At 42.2% G+C, this 22,500-nt stretch overlaps 1 protein-coding gene across 1 annotated transcript in view; it reads right to left on the bottom strand.

Moving 5' to 3' along the window:
• lrrc7 (leucine rich repeat containing 7) overlaps positions 1 to 22,500 on the bottom strand; it is a gene marked incomplete at both ends in the record, with an annotated part of 328,845 nt that overhangs the window by 74,155 nt on the left and 232,190 nt on the right. The window contains 1 exon segment of the mRNA XM_084311260.1: positions 1,105 to 1,336. Within this exon segment, the coding sequence (XP_084167386.1) occupies positions 1,105 to 1,336 (232 nt within the window).

Raw genomic sequence — 22,500 nt, 5'->3', positions numbered from 1 at the left:
TTTAATGAAGAAGTCTAAGGCCAATTCTATATCCGGAATTTCAGAAGTATATGATATGTCACTATTGAGAAGATCAAATAGGAAAGCTTGATCACTGAAATGTTTTAGATTTATTTTTATAATATTGTGTGATTTTGTTTTCTTTAGCTTAGTATTCCTGATGCAGGCTGTTGAGCAATGGTCACTGGTTCCTAAATCGAATACTCCACTAGCAATGATCCTGTCTAATCTATAAATTAAAGTCGATTTTGAGTGATTTTTGGGGTTTGGCCTAGTTGGTTCCGTAACCAATTGGGTTAGGTTTAGGGTTTCACTAACCTCCTTGAGATACCCAGAATTACTACCCAACCAATCTAAATTAAAGTCACCCTTGGACTCGGACTCAGACTAGGGTAACGGGGACTCGACTCTGGCTCCTCTTTGGTGACTCGGACTTGGACTCGAGGGAACTCGAGACTCGACTCGGACTTGAGGTTTAGTGACTCGACTACAACACTGCATGCATGAGTCTCTTTTGAAAGGTAACATTCTGAAGTTTCTTACGAAACCGCAGCCCGGAGCCGACAGACGAGGGCAAAGTGCCGCGATGTGCGTGCGAGTATGTGGCGGCCCGAATACGATCCTTAAAAACTGCAAGGTTCTAGATAACTTTGTTGTGTCCCTCAGGGACTTGTAGCTTGTGTTTCAGGTTGTATAGCAGCTATTTTCACCTAAGTACTGTTGAGTCACTGACAGATGACAGCTAATCCAGTGGGGGAGTGGTTAGGGGTGGCTTTAAGAGCTATTGTTGCAGCCAAATTTTAGATTGCATTTTCTCATCTTTTCTCTGCTGAGACTTGCGGTTGAACTAGATTCAAATAAGCACATGTTCTTCAAATATTTCCCGATTTCTATGTATGAGTATTATTGGAAAGCTTACTGTACTTTCACAATCCGTAAAAATCAGGAAAATGCCGATGGTCGCTGGTCGCTGTCACATATGTGTGTATGTACAGTATGTATGTATGAATGCGTATGTGTGTCAGTGTGTGTGTGTGTGTGTGTGTGTGTGTGTGTGTCTGTGTGTGTGTGTGGGTGTGTGTGCGTGTGTGTGTCTTCACATACCTGTTAGTCCAGTGAGCCTGGGGGGTCTGGTCCTTGCTGGGGGCAGGAAGGGCAGGTGTGTGTGTGTGAGAGTGTGAGTGCGTGTGTGGGTGTGGGTGTGCATGAGAGTGACTGTTTCCGGGCGGGTTAGAGGAGCCAGAGGACCCTTGAGATGGAGAGTAGTCTGAATACGTTGCTGAAGAACCACTGTGGTTTAAACAATGAAGCTTCTCTACCTCCTCGTCTGTAGACTCTAGAGAGACAGAGGGAGAGAGAGAGAGAGATAGAGAGAGAGACACACAGATAGAGAGAGAGAGAGAGCGAGAGAGAGAGAGAGAGAGAGGAGAGAGAGAGAGAGAGAGAGAGAGAGAGAGAGAGAGAGAGAGAGAGAGAGAGAGAGAGAGAGAGAGAGAGAGAGAGAGAGAGAGAGAGAGAGAGAGGGAGAGAGATACAGGGAGATATAGAGACAGAGAGAGATAGATAGAGAGAGAGGCAGATATACAGAGAAATAGATAAAGAGAGAGAGATGGGGGAGACAGAGAGAGAACAAGAGACAGAGAGAGATAGACAGGGAGATAGAGAGAGACACAGATAGGGAGAGACAGAGAGAGATAGAACAAAATAAAGAGAGAGATAAACATATATATATATTGAGAGACAGAGAGATAGAGATAAAGAGAGACATAAAGAGAGAGAGAGAGAGAGAGAGAGAGACAGAGAGAGAGAGAGAGAGAGAGAGAGAGAGAGAGAGAGAGAGAGAGAGAGAGAGAGAGAGAAGAAATTGCAATTAAATGAAAGGATGAATTCTCATTTCATTTCATGTTCTCTCTGACAGGTGGACAGCCACATGGGCAAAACATATTCCACCCTGAGTCCTAAACTACTGAGCTCCAGCTCCCTGCTTTACAGAGATATAGTCCTAAACTACTGAGCTCCAGAGATATAGTCCTAAACTACTGAGCTCCAGCTCCCTGCTTTATAAAAGACTACAGGTTGAAAAGGGGCGAGCCATCAGACAACGCCAGTCAAAGGTTGTCACTCCTACCAAACACACGAGGGGGGAGGGGCTGAGTTTTTATTTGACTTCTGTTACCTGGTGAGAGAGAGAGACACGGCCGAGGTGTCACGAAATGACCCACCCACTGTCGTTGTTCTAAGCTGAGTGAGGGTAGAGATATGTGTCATCATGAGACACATGTTCATGTTGCTCTGAACTACATCATGTAAACAGGTTCATGTTGCTCTGAACTACAGCATGTAAACAGGTTCATGTTGCTCTGAACTACAGCATGTAAACAGGTTCATGTTGCTCTGAACTACATCATGTAAACACAGGTTCATGTTGCTCTGAACTAGAGCATGTAAACACAGGTTCATGTTGCTCTGAACTACAGCATGTAAACACAGAGTCATGTTGCTCTGAACTACATCATGTAAACAGGTTCATGTTGCTCTGAACTACATCATGTAAACAGGTTCATGTTGCTCTGAACTACAGCATGTAAACAGGTTCATGTTGCTCTGAACTACATCATGTAAACACAGGTTCATGTTGCTCTGAACTACATCATGTAAACAGGTTCATGTTGCTCTGAACTACATCATGTAAACAGGTTCATGTTGCTCTGAACTACATCATGTAAACACAGGTTCATGTTGCTCTGAACTACATCATGTAAACACAGGTTAATGTTGCTCTGAACTACAGCATGTAAACAGGTTCATGTTGCTCTGAACTACATCATGTAAACACAGGTTCATGTTGCTCTGAACTACAGCATGTAAACAGGTTCATGTTGCTCTGAACTACAGCATGTAAACAGGTTCATGTTGCTCTGAACTACAGCATGTAAACAGGTTCATGTTGCTCTGAACTACAGCATGTAAACAGGTTCATGTTGCTCTGAACTACAGCATGTAAACAGGTTCATGTTGCTCTGAACTACAGCATGTAAACACAGGTTCATGTTGCTCTGAACTACATCATGTAAACACAGGTTCATGTTGCTCTGAACTACATCATGTAAACACAGGTTCATGTTGCTCTGAACTACAGCATGTAAACAGGTTCATGTTGCTCTGAACTACAGCATGTAAACACAGGTTCATGTTGCTCTGAACTACATCATGTAAACAGGTTCATGTTGCTCTGAACTACAGCATGTAAACACAGGTTCATGTTGCTCTGAACTACATCATGTAAACACAGGTTCATGTTGCTCTGAACTACATCATGTAAACACAGGTTCATGTTGCTCTGAACTACAGCATGTAAACAGGTTCATGTTGCTCTGAACTACAGCATGTAAACACAGGTTCATGTTGCTCTGAACTACAGCATGTAAACACAGGTTCATGTTGCTCTGAACTACAGCATGTAAACAGGTTCATGTTGCTCTGAACTACAGCATGTAAACAGGTTCATGTTGCTCTGAACTACAGCATGTAAACAGGTTCATGTTGCTCTGAACTACAGCATGTAAACACAGGTTCATGTTGCTCTGAACTACATCATGTAAACACAGGTTCATGTTGCTCTGAACTACATCATGTAAACACAGGTTCATGTTGCTCTGAACTACAGCATGTAAACAGGTTCATGTTGCTCTGAACTACAGCATGTAAACACAGGTTCATGTTGCTCTGAACTACATCATGTAAACAGGTTCATGTTGCTCTGAACTACAGCATGTAAACACAGGTTCATGTTGCTCTGAACTACATCATGTAAACACAGGTTCATGTTGCTCTGAACTACATCATGTAAACACAGGTTCATGTTGCTCTGAACTACAGCATGTAAACAGGTTCATGTTGCTCTGAACTACAGCATGTAAACACAGGTTCATGTTGCTCTGAACTACAGCATGTAAACACAGGTTCATGTTGCTCTGAACTACAGCATGTAAACAGGTTCATGTTGCTCTGAACTACAGCATGTAAACACAGGTTCATGTTGCTCTGAACTACAGCATGTAAACAGGTTCATGTTGCTCTGAACTACAGCATGTAAACACAGGTTCATGTTGCTCTGAACTACAGCATGTAAACACAGGTTCATGTTGCTCTGAACTACAGCATGTAAACAGGTTCATGTTGCTCTGAACTACATCATGTAAACACAGGTTCATGTTGCTCTGAACTACAGCATGTAAACACAGGTTCATGTTGCTCTGAACTACATCATGTAAACAGGTTCATGTTGCTCTGAACTACATCATGTAAACACAGGTTCATGTTTCTCTGAACTACAGCATGTAAACAGGTTCATGTTGCTCTGAACTACATCATATAAACACAGGTTCATGTTGCTCTGAACTACAGCATGTAAACACAGGTTCATGTTGCTCTGAACTACATCATGTAAACAGGTTCATGTTGCTCTGAACTACAGCATGTAAACACAGGTTCATGTTGCTCTGAACTACAGCATGTAAACAGGTTCATGTTGCTCTGAACTACAGCATGTAAACACATGTTCATGTTGCTCTGAACTACATCATGTAAACACAGGTTCATGTTGCTCTGAACTACAGCATGTAAACACAGGTTCATGTTGCTCTGAACTACATCATGTAAACAGGTTCATGTTGCTCTGAACTACATCATGTAAACAGGTTCATGTTGCTCTGAACTACAGCATGTAAACACAGGTTCATGTTGCTCTGAACTACATCATGTAAACACAGGTTCATGTTGCTCTGAACTACAGCATGTAAACACAGGTTCATGTTGCTCTGAACTACAGCATGTAAACACAGGTTCATGTTGCTCTGAACTACATCATGTAAACAGGTTCATGTTGCTCTGAACTACATCATGTAAACACAGGTTCATGTTGCTCTGAACTACAGCATGTAAACAGGTTCATGTTGCTCTGAACTACATCATGTAAACACAGGTTCATGTTGCTCTGAACTACAGCATGTAAACACAGGTTCATGTTGCTCTGAACTACATCATGTAAACAGGTTCATGTTGCTCTGAACTACAGCATGTAAACACAGGTTCATGTTGCTCTGAACTACAGCATGTAAACACAGGTTCATGTTGCTCTGAACTACATCATGTAAACACAGGTTCATGTTGCTCTGAACTACAGCATGTAAACAGGTTCATGTTGCTCTGAACTACATCATGTAAACAGGTTCATGTTGCTCTGAACTACATCATGTAAACAGGTTCATGTTGCTCTGATCTACAGCATGCAAACTCATCTCTCTCTCTCTCTCTCTCTCTCTCTCTCTCTCTCTCTCTCTCTCTCTCTCTCTCTCTCTCTGCTCAAGTTCAAGTTTCTTTAATAGTTGTCATACAGAAGTACAGAATACTTTTATACAAAATGCTTCTTACTGTTACGCTTCAGAGACTGTGCTAGACAAGATAAGTATGAAATAAAATAAAGTAGCATGTAAAAAGAAGTCAAAATAGAGGTCACAGTGTTCAGTATAGACATATGTACAATGTTCGATGCAGACTAGAAGTAACTGAGTTACCATACAATATACAATATACTATGCAATATACTAATATACAATACTATATAGTGCAAAGCAGAAATGGGATGAGGTACAATTTAGGTACAATTTACAGTAAGGTGTACTGAGTTGTAGTGCAAATCCTTTACCAATAAATATAAAGTGTGTTTAGGTGATCTAAAGTGTGGAGAGTGGGTGCTGCAGTGTGTTGTTTGTTTAAAGTGAGTGTGTGCGTGTGGATGTGTGTGCTGTGTGCATTTGATGGTTGTTGCATAGTGTTTATTGTTCGTTGAGCAGCCTGATGGCCTGGGGATAGAAGCTTCTTCTGAGTCTTTCTGTGCTCGCCTTGAGACTCCGGTATCGCTTGCCTGACCGCAGCAGTTCAAAGAGGCAGTTGTTCGGGGGGCTGGAGTCCTTGATGATTCTCATAGCCTTGCCCCTGCACCGCTTGTTGTAAATGTTCTGGAGGGTGGGAAGCCCCCCTCCAATTGTGCGTTCCGCTGAACGTGTCACTCTTTGTAGTCTGCTTCGGTCTTGTGCAGTGCTATTCCCAAACCAGGAGGTGATGTTGCCAGTCAGGATGCTCTCTATTGTACATGAGTAGAAGTTCTTAAGGATCTTCTGACTGACTTGGAACTTCCTTAGGCGCCTGAGGAAGTAGAGGCGTTGTCGTGCCTTCTTCACAACAATGTCAATGTGTGTGGTCCATGTCAAGTCCTCGGATATGTGGGCTCCGAGGTACTTAAAACTGTTCACTCTCTCAACCGGTGCCCCGTCGATGCTGAGGGGGCTGTAGTCCTTGACCCCCGACCTCCTAAAGTCCACAATCATCTCCTTTGTTTTGCTGACGTTCAGGGAGAGTCTGTTCTCCTGGCACCATCCCGCCAGGACCTTGACCTCTTCCAGGTAGGCCCTCTCGTCGTTTGCAGAGATCAGGCCCACCACTACTGTGTCGTCATCAAATTTGATGATTGTGTTGTTGCTCCACTAAGCCACACAGTCATGTGTGTACAGGGAGTAGAGGAGGGGACTCAGAACACAGCCCTGTGGGGCCCCTATGTTGAGGGTGATGGATCAGGAGGTGCAGTTGCCTGCTCTCACCACCTGGGGTCTGCCCGTCAGGAAGTCCAAGACCCACTGGCAGAGGTCATAGTTCAAGCCCAGGTCCCTGAGCTTGGCTATGAGTTTGGAGGGGACTATGGTATTGAATGACAAATTTCAAAGGTACTCACGGTTGCACGAGGGTTTCACACAAAAATACGGGATGGTTTGAAAGCTTGCCGTTGCTAATAAACATTTAAAATAATTTTTATAAACGTGTAAACATCACCGAGATCAGTGTTGCATCAAAATGTCTTACTCTTTTTCTTCCGCTTTGTGACATGCCGGAGCGCTGTGATTGGCTTCTTCTCTTCTTCTGCTTTGTCACATGCCTGGTGCGCCCAGCAATCACAGCATGTCACAAAGCAGAAGAAAAAGAGTAAGCCATTTTGATGCAACACTGATCTCGGTGATGATTACACGTTTATAAAAATTATTTAAAATGTTTATTAGCAACGCCGAGCTTTCAAACCATCCCGTATTTTTGTGTGAAACCCTTGGCAACTGTGAGTACCTTTGACATTTCTCTGTGATACTTGTACAATGAACCGTTCGTCCAAAACCAGTCCATCATGGTGAATATTGCTTGCGTTCCTATTGAGGAGCAAGTGTCTGTGTTTTAACAGTCAAACCTTGTTGGCGTGCATCACAGTCACGAAAGGAGCGCTGTGATTGGCTTCTTCTCTTCTTCTGCTTTGTCACATGCCTGGTGCGCCCAGCAATCACAGCATGTCACAAAGCAGAAGAAAAAGAGTAAGCCATTTTGATGCAACACTGATCTCGGTGATGATTACACGTTTATAAAAATTATTTAAAATGTTTATTAGCAACGCCGAGCTTTCAAACCATCCCGTATTTTTGTGTGAAACCCTTGGCAACTGTGAGTACCTTTGACATTTCTCTGTGATACTTGTATAATGAACCGTTCATCCAAAACCAGTCCATCATGGTGAATATTGCTTGCGTTCCTATTGAGGAGCAAGTGTCTGTGTTTTAACAGTCAAACCTTGTTGGCGTGCATCACAGTCACGAAAGGGGCTAGGGATACGCGGACGACGTGCAGGTGTCATCACGACAGGAAGATGTCATCATTAACATGCTGGCACACACTGAGGAGTGCCCCCAATGGTCAGGGCTGGAGGTGAAGCAAGCCAAGTGTGCCATACACCATGAGCGCCGCAGTGGAGGCAACCGCTGGTATAAGGCCAAGAACGACAAGTCCCCCTCCTTTCTTGTAATGGGCCAACCCATCAAGGTGTATTCCCATAATGAGACCTACCCATACCTTAACATCGCTGGAGAGTGGGGGGAGCAGGTCGAGGTAGGGCTGGGCGTTAAAACGATAACGATAACTATCGCGATAAATTATTTCCTCGAAATAAACATGAAACGTGGTCGCAAAGTTTCGATATATCGATTTTCCAAGCTTGGATATGAGCACGCACTAACAACCAATCGGTGAAGGAGATGGCCGAGAGCGAAGGAGACCCGCGCTGCACCTCTGGGTAGAGAGGTAGGACTCACTCAACAACAAGGCTTGCTAGGCTAATTAGCTTGCACGGCGATGTTTTATATATTTACGTGCCGAGTATGTGTGTGGCGTGAATTCTGAGGCCATGTTTATAGTAGTGTGGGTATACAGTGGACGTCGTTTCAATATATTGTGGCGGAAGAGAGTATTTTAGTGTCATATTTAGCACATTTTCATGGAATACACCGCTTAGAAGCAACAGGCTGGCTAAGTTAACTAGCTTGCACGGCGATGTTTTATATATTTACGTGCCGAGTATGTGTGTGGCGTGAATTCTGAGGCCACGTTTATAGTAGTGTGGGTATACAGTGGACGTCGTTGCAATGTATTGTGGCGGAAGAGAGTATTTTAGTGTCATATTTATTACATTGTCATGAGATATTCCGCTTGTCGGCTAACTGCTAACGTGCGCGGACTGATGACGACATCAACTCGACTCGAGACATTCGCAGCAGCATAAGAAGTTAATTAAACTTGACAGACATTATATCGACGATAATTATCGATATCGAATTATATGAAAATAATTTTATAATTTTATCGCGATAACGTTTTTGGTCATATCGCCCAGCCCTAGGTCGAGGAGCTCACTACAGAGTTTCTCCATCGTCTCCACCTGAATGACTTGTCCCCCCTCCCCATCCTCATGAAGCTTCAGGCTGTGAGAGAGGTGGCTCTGGCTAAAATTCAACATCTCTTTGCCAATGTACACATCCCTCTCAAGGCACTGAGAGAAATGACAAACAAATCTGTTCAGCTGGTCAGAAAGTCGGTGGGCCTCAACACACACTCCACATGGGGCATGCTCTTTCTCCCATGTGGAGAGGGAAGGCTGGGAGTCCTCAATGTCAAGTGACCTACATAGCCACCAGGCTAGCCCACCTGCTCCACATGCTTAATAATGTGATGTCACTGTCAGAGAAATGACCAGGGCCTCTATCCTGCTGGATCTACGCAGAAGGAAGATCCCCTGGCCAGAATAACTTCTTCGGCTTCAGGAGGAAAGACTCTGGGAAACTGACTCTCAGGCCAAGGGCTTCGGGGTCTGGTCTGACTGGCCAGATATCAATGACCTCTGAAACCAGACTGGAGTTCAGCTGAAATGGGCAAGACTCAACACACAGACTGAAGTCCCTGTCTCTGATGAACTTATCACAGACCCCTGTGTGGTTGTGAAGGCCAACATCACAACACAGCAGGAAGAGACTGTCGAACTGCACAGAGACTCTGCAAGGAGGGTTCTGCTTAGCATGAAGCAGTCTGAGATCAGGCAGCACTGGTGTGGACTCAGATTACAGGGAAAGCTAGCCTGTTTAGAGTTTGCTGACCACTCAGTCTCACACTCAGGGCAGAATCCACAAAGGGTTTGCGTGGCTTTTTCCGATGCAAAGCTGGTGCAAATAGCGCTGAAACACAGTTTGCTATCCACAGAGGAGGTGCAACAGGTGAAATGAGGTGGTAACTGCGTTCCATCAGCATTGCGTGCGGTGCAATTAACGCATATTTAAATGAGGAAATATGGGCGGAACATGTTCCCCTTTCTATGCAAATGAGCCATATGTTGTACAAATACAACACTGACTCCCGGGGCTCTAGCTCCGTCAATCATTTGGCGATCTTGAAAATGATTATACAGGGTTGTAGCCAATGAGTGTGGCTTTCCAATAATACCTCACATGGGGATGTACTAATCAGGGATCTAGGTGAGAAGTCACAAGCGAAAACAGGAAGAGAAAAAACGCGGAATGAATTGAAGTCTGAGGAAATAAAAACCAGGAACGCTACACAGTTTACCAAAATCGCTCCTAATCACTCATTTCTGAACGGATTTCTATGAAATTTGGTCATGTACTACACAAAACTTCAGGCTATGGACCCCGCGTGTCGTTTCAGCCATACACATTTCTGGGGAAATACTACTTCTGGACTACTAACTACTACAGAAAAACGTGAGTAACAAGTTTTTCTACAACTCAAGTTCAGACCTATGTTACACTATTTCATTAGCACTAAAAGTTAATTATCTTCATTGTATCAGAAACCTCAGAATGTCATCTTTCAAAAGAGACCAGGCTCATGCATGTGCTATAAGTATACAGTAAAGTGTTTTGGTTTGCAAAAAAAGTATGCAGTCCTCAAAAACGAAAACTAAAATGGGCAATTTTGGGGGTGCCTGTTAAGAGGTTAACGTTTTCGGCTTTCCCAATGTTGTCTGCATCATTGATTGATTGATTTTGAAATGAGATTTTGATTTTGCATCATGCTGCAACTTTTATTTGTGTTATGCATTGCTCTTGCACACACTCATATGCTCCAGAATAAACTTTTAATTTATAACGTTTCATCTGGTCCATGAGGAGCTGGAAACACTGCCAATGAAGTGTATTCTGGAGTATATGATAATGCAGGTTCTATTATCCTAACTAAACATTAAATACAACTGGCTCACAAAAAATATTTGTTAATTATAAAATATCTTCACTGGCACAGTGCCTAAATTCGGTATACAGATTCTGCACTATGGACAGGTCTGCTCAAAATTATTTATTTGGGGATGACAAACAAATGCAATGACGAAAGATAGTGACAAAAACAAAAAACGCAATGTGTCATGAAAATACAAATTAAGCAAGCTCTATACATTACGAAGTAAACAAAACACAATACGAATGCCAACAGCGCTGTCAGGTGCAGACTGCTCCATGAGCAAACTGCGCTGGAGCAGATCAGGAGCAAACTGCACACATATGGGCGTGTCTGCGCTAGTATCTCATCTGCGCAATGTCCTTAGTGGATAGCTCGCAAAGACAGAGCAGATACCGCATGCTAAACTCACGCAGTTAAGGGTGCAATTAGCACCGCGCAATCCATTATTTGTGGATTCCGCCCTCAGTGTTTAAGAACGCCGCTGTTGGTGAGGATGTTTGGAAATGTACCATTAAAGCAAGACTGCAGGTATTACCTACTAAGTACAATCTGTCCACCTGGTATCCTCACATTCACAGTCCATTCTGTTTAAACCATCAGGATTCACAACAACACCTACAGTAGAATCCATTGCACACATAACAAATGGATGTAATGCATACAAACACCTGTACATAGCTCGTCATGACCGTATTGTGAACATTGTGTCTGATGCGGTACAAAACATCTTACAACAATGTGAGAACAATTGTTGTGCAACAATGTACAAGTATACTAGAGTGCTACCAGAATGTTTTGGTTTTACCAATAATGTCTTTGCTAACATCCCAAATACACCTGATGTTGTTTTTGTTGACACCAGCCACAGGGAGGTGCTAATCTTAGAAGTAGGCTGTGCCTTTGACCTGTACATGGACCAGGCTTTCCAGGACAAGTATATACAATAGCAACTAGGGATGTCCGATATTATCGACCTACCGATATTATCGGCCGATATCGGCATTAAAATGTGATATGGGAAAATAACGTTTTATTTTTTATTTTTTTTACATTTCTATAACCTTTATTTACCCAGGCAAGCAAGTAAGAACAAATTCTGATTTTATTTATTGTCAAAAGTATGCATAATGTTGTGTTAATTCCACAACAAGAGATATGTAATGTTAATTACCTGAAATTATTAAAAAAAATTGGGGGGGGGGCCTGCATATATCGGTATCAGTTGATATCGGTTGATATCGGTATCGGAAATTAAGAGTTGGACAATATCGGTATATCGGTATCGGTAAAAAAGCCAATATCGAGCATCCCTAATAACAACCATTGCTCAATGTGATAACCAGCCTTGGGTACAAGTGTAGATATAGTATACTTATATTCTGAAGTCATGTCCATGTATATAAATGTAAATGTATGAGCGGTCTGAGAATTGCTGCAATGTCAAAGAGAAAAGCCAAACAAATAGCCAAATATTGCTCTGTCTCAGCTATTATTGGCATCTTAGCTGCATGGAGAAGGAGGTGCTATGTGTACCCTTAAGTGTTCAGTGCTGCTTGGCCCGATATATTTGATTCCCTGTTTATGTAATAATTTGTGGAACCAAATAAAGTAGAGTTCAAGTTCAAGTTCTTTAATAGTTGTCATACAGAAGTACAGAATACTTTCATACAAAATGCTTCTTACTGTTACGCTCCAGAGACTGTGCTAGACAAGATAGTATCAAATAACATAATAACATAATATAGCATGAATTTAGAAGAAGAAAATGAGGTCACAGTTGTTCGGTATAGACATATGTACAATGTTCTGAGTTACCATATAATATACAATACACAACTATGCAGTGTACTAATGTACAGTACTATCTAGTGCAAAGCAGAAATGGGATGAGGTACAATTTTAGGTACAATTTACAGTAAGGTGTACGAGTTGTAGTGCAATCCTTCATCCATAAATATAAAGTGTGGGGAGTGGGTGCTACAGTGTGTTTGTTTAAAGTGGGTGTGTGCTATAAAGTGTGTGTAGTGGGTGCTACAGTGTGTTTGTTTAAAGTGAGTGTGTGCGTGTGGATGTGTGTGCTATGTGTGTTTGGTGGTTGTTGTTGTGTAGTGTTCATTCATTGTTCGTTTAGCAGCCTGATGGCCTGGGGATAGAAGCTACTTCTGAGTCTTTCTGTGCTCGCCTTGAGACTCCTGTATCGCTTGCCTGACGGCAGCAGTTCAAAGAGGCAGTTGTTCGGGTGGCTCGAGTCCTTAATAATTCTCTTAGCCTTCCCCTTGCAACGCTTGTAGTAAATGTTCTGGAGGGTGGGGAGCCCCCCTCCGATTGTGCGTTCGGCTGAACGTGTCACTCTTTGTAGTCTGCTTTGGTCTTTTGCAGTGCTATTCCCAAACCAGGAGGTGATGTTGCCGGTCAAGATGCTCTCTATTGTACATGAGTAGAAGTTCTTAAGGATCTTCTGGCTGACTTGGAACTTCCTTAGGCGCCTGAGGAAGTAGAGGCGTTGTCGTGCCTTCTTCACCACACTGTTAATGTGTATGGTCCATTTCAAGTCCTCGGATATGTGGGCTCCGAGGTACTTGAAGCTGTTGACTCTCTCAACCGGTGCCCCGTCGATGCTGAGGGGGCTGTAGTCCTTGACCCCCGACCTCCTGAAGTCCACAATCATCTCCTTTGTTTTGCTGACGTTCAGGGAGAGGCTGTTTTCCTGGCACCATCCCGCCAGGACCTTGACCTCTTCCAGGTAGGCCCTCTCGTCGTTGGCAGAGATCAGGCCCACCACCACTGTGTCGTCAGCAAATTTGACGATTGTATTGCTACTCCGCTGAGCCACACAGTCGTGTGTGTACAGGGAGTAGAGGAGGGGACTCAGAACACAGCCCTGGGGGGCCCCTATGTTGAGGGTGATGGATGAGGAGGTGCAGTTGCCTGCTCTCACCACCTGGGGTCTGCCAGTCAGGAAGTCCAAGACCCACTGGCAGAGGTCATAGCCCAAGCCCAGGTCCCTGAGCTTGGCTATGAGTATGGAGGGGACTATGGTATTGAATGCCGAGCTGTAGTCGATGAATAGCATTCTCACATAGTTCCCCTGCCTCTTGTCCAGGTGTGATGCTGCTGTGTGCAGCACATGGGATATGGCGTCCTCCGTGGACCTGTTGGGGCGGTATGCAAATTGCAGGGGGTCCATGTTGATGGGGAGGGAGGAGCAGATGTAGCCCTTTACTAGCTTCTCAAAGCACTTCATGGCTATGGAGGTGAGAGCTACAGGGCGGTAGTCGTTGAGGCAAGCAGGCTTGGATTTTTTGGGTACAGGGATAATAGTGGACTTCTTCAGGCAGGTGGGGATGACAGCCTGTTCTAAGGACAGGTTAAATATGTCAGTGAATACTGGGGCCAGTTGGTCGGCACAGACTTTTAGGACGCGGCCGGGGATGCCGTCCGGACCTGCTGCCTTCCTGATATTCACTTTTTTAAAGGTCCGCCTCACCTCATGCTCTGTTACCCTGAACACTGCGCCTCCATCAGCAGCCGACCCCCCCCCCCTCATTGCCGAGGCTTGTGAGCTGGTGTTGTTATTACCAGCATCAAACCTCGCATAGAAGGTATTGAGGTCGTTTGCTAAGGAGATGTCACTGTTCAGTTTGAGGGAGGCGCCTTTGTAGTCTGTCATCGTTTTGAGCCCCTGCCACATAGCTCTAGAGTCAGCTTGTTCAAACTGGAGTTCAATTTTATCCCTGTAGCGTCGTTTGGCCTCTGTCACTGTCCTCCTTACGTTGTGTTGCGCCACCTTGTGGTCGTTCATGTTGCCTGCCACTAGGCCGTCATTGTATGCTTTGGTGCGCTCTCTCAGAGCTTCACGGACGGATTTGTCTACCCAGGGTTTTTGATTTGGGTAAACTTTCATTTTGGTAGTGGGGATTGTTTCTTTCACCCTAGTACAGACATAGTCCAGCACTGTCTCCGTGTAGGCATTAATGTTATCTGTGTCGCGGAATACAATCCAGTCTGTGTTGTGAAACACTGACACTAGTGTATCCTCTGACGTCACATCCCATTTCTGCACCTCTCGCGAGACTACGGGAGTACTTTTAATTCTTTGTCTGTACTTTGGTGTAAGGAAAATGGATGCGTGATCTGACTTGCCAAAGCCACTATCAGAATGAGCCTTGTAGCCACCTTTAAATTGCGTGTAACAGTGATCTAGGATGTTACCGCCTCTGGTGTTGCAAGTCACATGCTGGTAGAAATCAGGCAATACCTTTCTCAGATTGGCGCTATTGAAATCTCCCAGTACTAAAATGGCGGCGTTAACGTTCGTCGCTTGTATATTGTTTACCTCGTCGTGGAGTCTGGAGAGCGCGGCGTTGTTGTTGGCTTGCGGTGGAATATACACTCCGACCAGGATGATCGCCGTTAACTCCCTCGGGAGGAAGAAAGGACGACACTTGATGGTTATATATTCCAGTTCTGGGGAGCAGTGATTGGATAATTCCTTCACATTCGTTGGATCACTCCAATTTTTGTTAAACATGAAGGCAATACCTCCACCACGTTGTTTACCGGACTCTGATTGTGTCCGATCCTTCCTATGGATAAAGAAATGATCCGCTGGTTGAATCGCGTGATCTGGAACCTCCGGCGTGAGCCACGTTTCGGTGAAGCAGAGAACGTTGCAGTCCCTAACGTCTCTTTGGTATTGAATCCTTGCTCGGATATCATCCAGTTTATTGTCAATTGATTGTACATTGGCTAGCAATATACTGGGCAATGGCGTTCGGTGGCGTCTGTATCTCAGCCTGTTACGGATCCCAGCTCTCTTCCCACGCCGTCTGGTTCGTTTGTTCCTGGGATCAAGGAACAAAGGCTCTGGTCCCATTCTCCGGAGAATCTCAACAGGCCATTGTTGCGGTTCGGAAAGCTGGTCCAGGGAGTAATGCGTATTAAAATATGCATACTGTGTGTGCATACTGTATGTGTGTGTGTGTGCATGCATACTGTATGTGTTTGTGTGTGTGTGTCTGTATGTGTATGTGAGGGCATGCATACTGTATATATATGTGTGTCTGTGTGTGTGCATACTGTATGTATATATGTGTGTGTGCATACTGTATTGTGTATATGTGTCTGTGTGTGTGTGCATGCATATACTGTATACTGTTTGTGTGTGTATGTGTGTGTGTTTGTGCATACTGTATATGTGTGTGTGCATATTGTATATATGTGTGTGGTTGCATACTGTATATGTGTGTGTATGTGCATTCTGTATATGTGTGTATGTGCATACTGTATATGTGTGTGTATGTATGTATGTATGTATGTATGTATGTATGTATGTATGTATGTATGTATGTATGTATGTATGTATGTATGTATGTATGTATGTATGTATGTATGTATGTATGTATGTATGTATGTATGTATGTATGTATGTATGTATATATATATATATATAGTGGCAGAGATACTACTGCCACGGGAGGAGAGAAAGCCACATCCCACACGCACACACACCAGACACACATAACATAAAACACTAGGACAGACAGAGTTTAGTTGAGAGGAGGTGAGTTAGGAGCGAAGTACGGAGAGAGAGATTGTTATTACGGAGTTTTGTGAGGTGAGAGGTAGTGGAGAGGAGAGGTGAAGGCGAAAAGGTGTTCATTGTGTACTGGACCCTAGACTGGCTGAGAAACCCCCTTGTGTACTGACCCTGGACCGGACGACTACTCTGAGTATTGAACAATCCCTTTTTTGTACGAGAGCCTGTTTTGTGTTTTTGACCTTGGAATGTATTACGACCATTCTAATTGCTAGGGATGCTCGATATTGGCTTTTTTACCGATATCAACCGATACCGATATATGCAGGGTTTCCCCCCAAAAAAAATGAATAATTTCAGGTAATTAATAATTTCACTGGATGCATTCAAAAGGCTTTCTAAATGTAAGCATTATCTGTGGAAAATATGATAATTAAAAAAGTAAAAATTAACATTACATATCTCTTGTTGTTGAATTAAACCAACATGCATACTTTTGACAATAAATAAAATAAGAATTGGTTCTTACTTGCTTGCCTGGGTAAATAAAGGTTAAATAAATGTAAAAAAAAAAAAAAAAAAAAAAAAAAAAAAATTTACCGATACCGATATTTTCCGATATCACATTTTACTGCCGATATCGGCCGATAATATCGGTCGGCCGATAATATCGGACATCCCTACTAATTGCCCATCGGACAATATTCTTCCCTATTCAATAAATATTCTTTATTGATTGAAATTGCACTTGTGTGGACAGTTGAATTTGTTTGTTTTTGAACCGTGATGAGTCTGAACACCACCAGGCTTGTCACAATATATATATATATATATATATATATATATATATATATATATATATATATATATATATTGTGACGAGCCTGGTGGTGTTCAGACTCATCACGGTTAAAAAAAAAAATAATTAAACTGTATATATATATATATACTGTCTGAAATGGAAACGCTTTACTCAACTCTTTTTAATTCTTTAAAATACAACAACTCTACTAGACTAGAAAACCAAGTTAACATTCTAAAGACAGAGATCAAAGCAATATACAGACAAAAATCGGAATTGCAAATACGCAGCACAAGACAACAGCAGTACTTCCAAGGATCTAAACCTAGTCACCTATTAGCCATGCGACTAAGAGTTAATGCAAAATTTGCAGATATAACTGCCATTAGGAAACAACAAGCTCTAGTAACAGAACCCGAAATAATAAACGATACATTCAAAGAATTCTACTCCGATTTGTATAATTCAGAGACGACCTTTGATCAAGACAAATTAGACACATATCTTAATCAAATTACTCTCCCTAAACTTTCGGAGGACGACGCTAAACAGTTAGAAGCACCGATCACATTAGAAGAACTCAAGAAGGCCATATCCGGAATGAAAAACGGCAAGGCTCCCGGAATTGACGGTATCCCATCAGAAATGTACATTTCTTGCTGGGACATATTTGGACCCTTATTACTAAATATGATCTTATACTCAGTCAAAGAGGGAAGCTTCCATAAACACCAAAATATCGCACTCATTTCAGTTCTTCACAAAAAAGACAAAGACCCCACTGAGTGCGGTAGTTACCGACCTTTAAGCCTCCTCGGAACCGATGTCAAACTGTACTCTAAGATATTAGCCATCAGATTGCAAAAGCATATGACGTCTTTAGTTCACCCGGACCAAACAGGCTTCATAAAAGGTCGCCTGATCAATGATAACATAAGGCGAATACTGCACGTACTAGACGCAGACAAAGAGGACACCACACCTAAGGCGATGCTATCCCTGGATGCTATGAAAGCATTTGACAGGTTGGAATGGTCGTTTCTATGGGCAGTATTAGAAAGGATGGGGTTAGGAAAAGGATTCATTGATATGATTAAAGTACTATACAAGGACCCATCGGCCAGGATTACAACAGGCACATTCATCTCCGATATCTTTCCGGTATCACGCTCAGCCAGACAGGGTTGCCCTCTTAGTCCCGGACTATTCGATCTATCATTAGAACCTTTAGCACAATTTATAAGACAATCCCAACACATAGAACCAATAGTAATCAAGGGCACACAACATAAAATTAGTTTATATGCGGACGACGTAATATTGTTCATGCAAAACCCCAACAACACATTGCCGCATATACTCAAGTTGATAGAGAACTTTGGTGATTTATCGGGATTTAAAATAAATTGGCCTAAGTCGGCTTTTCTTCCTCTTAACATCAGTGCAAAAAAAGACACAACCCTCCCAGGTGCGATACCCATGGTCAAACATTTTAGATGCTTGGGAGTGGAAATATTTCCCACCATAAGACAAACGGTGAAGCACAATTACACAAAAATACAGAACAAAATCAAAGACGACCTGGACAGGTGGGCAAAACTTAAAAACTCAGTACAGGCAAGGGTATCAATAGTTAAGATGGATGTATTACCAAGAATCAATTTCTTCAGCTCAATGCTTCCGTTACCTCCTCCAGAGGGCTACTGGAAAAGATTACAAACCTCCACATACAAATTTATTTGGAATAACAAACCACCTCGCATAAAAAGATCCACCGCACAGAGAAATAAAGCAGACGGTGGCATGGCAGTTCCAGATTTTTTACAATATTTTAAGGCCTTCACATTAAGACCACTGAAGATATGGTTTGACCCCCAGGCTTTGGTATCTTGGAGAGAATTAGAAGAAAACATAGTAGCCCCACAGAGACTAAAAGACATAGCACACACTAAACTTTCAATCAAGCATTGTGAGCGAGAATTTGGCCCAATAATTACCCATGCAATCAGAACATGGCGGGAAACACAAAAGAAATATCCTAACCCTCAAGAATGGCATAATCACACTCCCATATTCAATAACAATGCACTCTTAATGCGAAAACGCCCTATAAGATTCCCTATATGGGAAGAGCAAGGCATACACTCATTAGGGGATATTTTTAATAACAAGGGCCTCTGTAGTTATGTCGAAATATGCACAAAGTTTAACCTCACCGTGTCCACATGGCTTTTTTACATACAGTTACGACTTTGTCTGAGGTCTCACGGTGTTCCATTACTCATACCAATTGAACACCACAGATACCACAAATTTTTCTATGAAAGAGAAACATTGGGAGGTTTTGTATCAGGTTTTTATTATCAATTACTAACGTCCTCGTATGAAACCCTTCAACTAGACACTGTCTGGAGGAGGGATATACCAGACCTGGAAAATGACTTTGATTGGCAAGGAGCCTGGGCAAATGTCCGACTTACATCAAGGAACCCGGATCATCAACAAATCAATCTGAACTATATTCACAGGACATACTTGACTCCTATAAGGCTGTGCAAAATGGGGCTTAAACAAGACTCCAAATGCTCCCAATGTACAAATGGGGACGAAGGAACATTTATGCACATGTATTGGGACTGCCCACCAGTTAAGGCATTCTGGAAAGATGTGTCCCAACAATTATCAATACTCGTATCTTGGAATATACCTGTACACCCCTCGGTATTACTATTGAATGATGTTTTTGAGTTTGCAGTGAATCCACAACTAAAGAGATTGGTTTTATCGGGTATCACAGTAGCTAAAAAACTGATCGCATCACGTTGGTTTCAACCGGAAAAAATGTGCCGAAAAGTGTGGTTTCTTACATATCTCGATGTGATATATCAAGAAATATCTACAGCAAGAATTCTGGGTCTCAATGAATCCAAAATGTCAATGTGGTTAGAAGTGGTGGAGAGAATAAAAGCTAGCTTATAATGGTAGTGTCTGGTTAGGAGTGAGGGATAATGGAGGTACTATCCAAGAGGGGGTCCGGGAGGGGGGGGGTTCGAGCTGGAGCATATGTGTGTAGGGTTTTAGAAAATAGGTATTAGGGGTATATTATATACTAACATTTATATAATTGTAATTTCGCTGGATATACACTGTATACGGTTAAAATGTTATTATAGACTAATTTTGTTTTATCTTGTTTCTGTACTTGCATATATTTTAACCACCTTTACTGAAAGTTTCATTATGCATTGTGTGTTGAGTACTGACTTTTAATAATTTTTGTTTTGCAATAATAAAAAAAAAAAAAAAAAAAAAAAATATATATATATATATATATATATATACAGTATGTGTGTATGTGTGTGTGCATACTGTATGTGTGTGTGTGTGCATACTGTATACGTGTGTGTGTGTGTGTGTGTGTGTGTGTGTGTGTGTGTGTGTGTGTGTGTGTGTGTGTGTGTGTGTGTGTGTGAGAGTGCATGTATACTGTATGTATGTGTGTTTGTGTGTGTGTGTGTATATACATGTGTGTGCATACTGTATACTAAGGCTGTCAAAGTGAACGCGGTATTAACGCGTTATCGCCCGATTCTATTAATGCCACTATTTTTTTTAACTCACGATTCACTTTTAAGATTTTTTCTTTTTCTTTTTTAATTATTATAATTTTTTTTACTAGACTTCACTCAGGTGTATTATTGATGCTCTCATTGATACTATGTTTGTTTCTGAAGTGTGTGTGTGTGTGTGTGTGTGTGTGTGTGTGTGTGTGTGTGTGTGTGTGTGTGTTAACTATGGACAATCATGTGATTAATCGAGTTAAATATTTTAATCGATTGATAGCACTACTATATATGTGTGTGTGCATACTGTATAAGTGTATGTGTGTATGCATAATATATATATGTGTGTGTGTGTGTGTGTGTGTGTGTGTGTGTGTGTGTGTGTGTGTGTGTGTGTGTGTGTGTGTGTGTGTGTGTGTGTGTGTGTGTGTGTGTGTGTGTGTGTGTGTGATGGTATGCATACTGAATATACAAGTGTGTGTGCATACTGTATATATGTGTGTGTGCATACTGTATATATGTGTGTGCATACTGTATATATTAATGTATGTGTGCATACTGTATGTGTGTGTGCATACTGTATATATGTGTATGCATACTGTATGTGTGTGTGTGTGTGCAAACTGTATATATTAGTGTGTGTGTGTGCATACTGTATATGTGTGTGCATACTGTATGTGTGTGTGTGTGCAAACTATATATTAGTGTGTGTGCATACTGTATGAGTGTGTGCATATTGTATATGTGTGTGTATGTGTGTGCATGCATACTGTATATGTGTGTGCATACTGTATATGTGTGTGTATGTGTGTGCATGCATACTGTATATGTGTGTGTGCATACTGTGTATGTGTATGTGCATGCATATTGTATATGTGTGTGCATACTCAAGTTCAAGTTCTTTAATAGTTGTCATACAGAAGTACAGAATACTTTCATACAAAATGCTTCTTACTGTTACGCTCCAGAGACTGTGCTAGACAAGATAGTATCAAATAACATAATATAGCATGTAATTTAGAAGAAGAAAAATGAGGTCACAGTGTTCGGTATAGACATATGTACAATGTTCTGAGTTACCATATAATATACAATACTATGCAGTGTACTAATGTACAGTACTATCTAGTGCAAAGCAGAAATGGGATGAGGTACAATTTTAGGTACAATTTACAGTAAGGTGTACGAGTTGTAGTGCAGTCCTTCATCAATAAATATAAAGTGTGGGGAGTAGGTGCTACAGTGTGTTTGTTTAAAGTGGGTGTGTGCTATAAAGTGTGTGGAGTGGGTGCTACAGTGTGTTTGTTTAAAGTGAGTGTGTGCGTGTGGATGTGTGTGCTATGTGCGTTTGGTGGTTGTTGTTGTGTAGTGTTCATTCATTGTTCGTTTAGCAGCCTGATGGCCTGGGGATAGAAGCTTCTTCTGAGTCTTTCTGTGCTCGCCTTGAGACTCCGGTATCGCTTGCCTGACCGCAGCAGTTCAAAGAGGCAGTTGTTCGGGTGACTGGAGTCTTTAATGATTCTCTTAGCCTTGCCCTTGCAAGGCTAAGAGAATCACACACACACACATGCATATACTGTATATATATGTGTGTGTATGCATACTGTAGTACCATACCATACCATATTACGATACAGTATGTATCATACTGTATATATGTGTGTGTGAGTGTACATACAGTATATGTGTGTGTGTGTGTGTGTATGTGTGTGTGTGTGTGTGTGCATACTGTATATGCATGTGTGTGTGTTCATACTGTATGTGTGTGTGTGTGTGATGTGATAGTGTGTGTGTGTGTGTGTGTGTGTGTGTGTGTGTGTGTGTGTGTGTGTGTGTGTGTGTGTGTGTGTGTGTGTGTGTGTGTGTGTGTGTGTGTGTGTGTGTGTGTGTGTGTGTGTGTGTGTGTGTGTGAGTGTGTGAGTGTGTGTGTTAGTTACCTTGGCAGGTGTGATGTGATAGAGTGTTCGTGTGTTTGTGTG

The sequence above is a fragment of the Notolepis coatsorum genome, assembly GCF_963971535.1.
Source record: "Notolepis coatsorum genome assembly, chromosome: 3".
Classification (NCBI taxonomy): domain Eukaryota; kingdom Metazoa; phylum Chordata; class Actinopteri; order Aulopiformes; family Paralepididae; genus Notolepis; species Notolepis coatsorum.
Note: the sequence above shows the minus strand (reverse complement) of the source record. Positions and strands in the feature narration are given on the sequence as shown.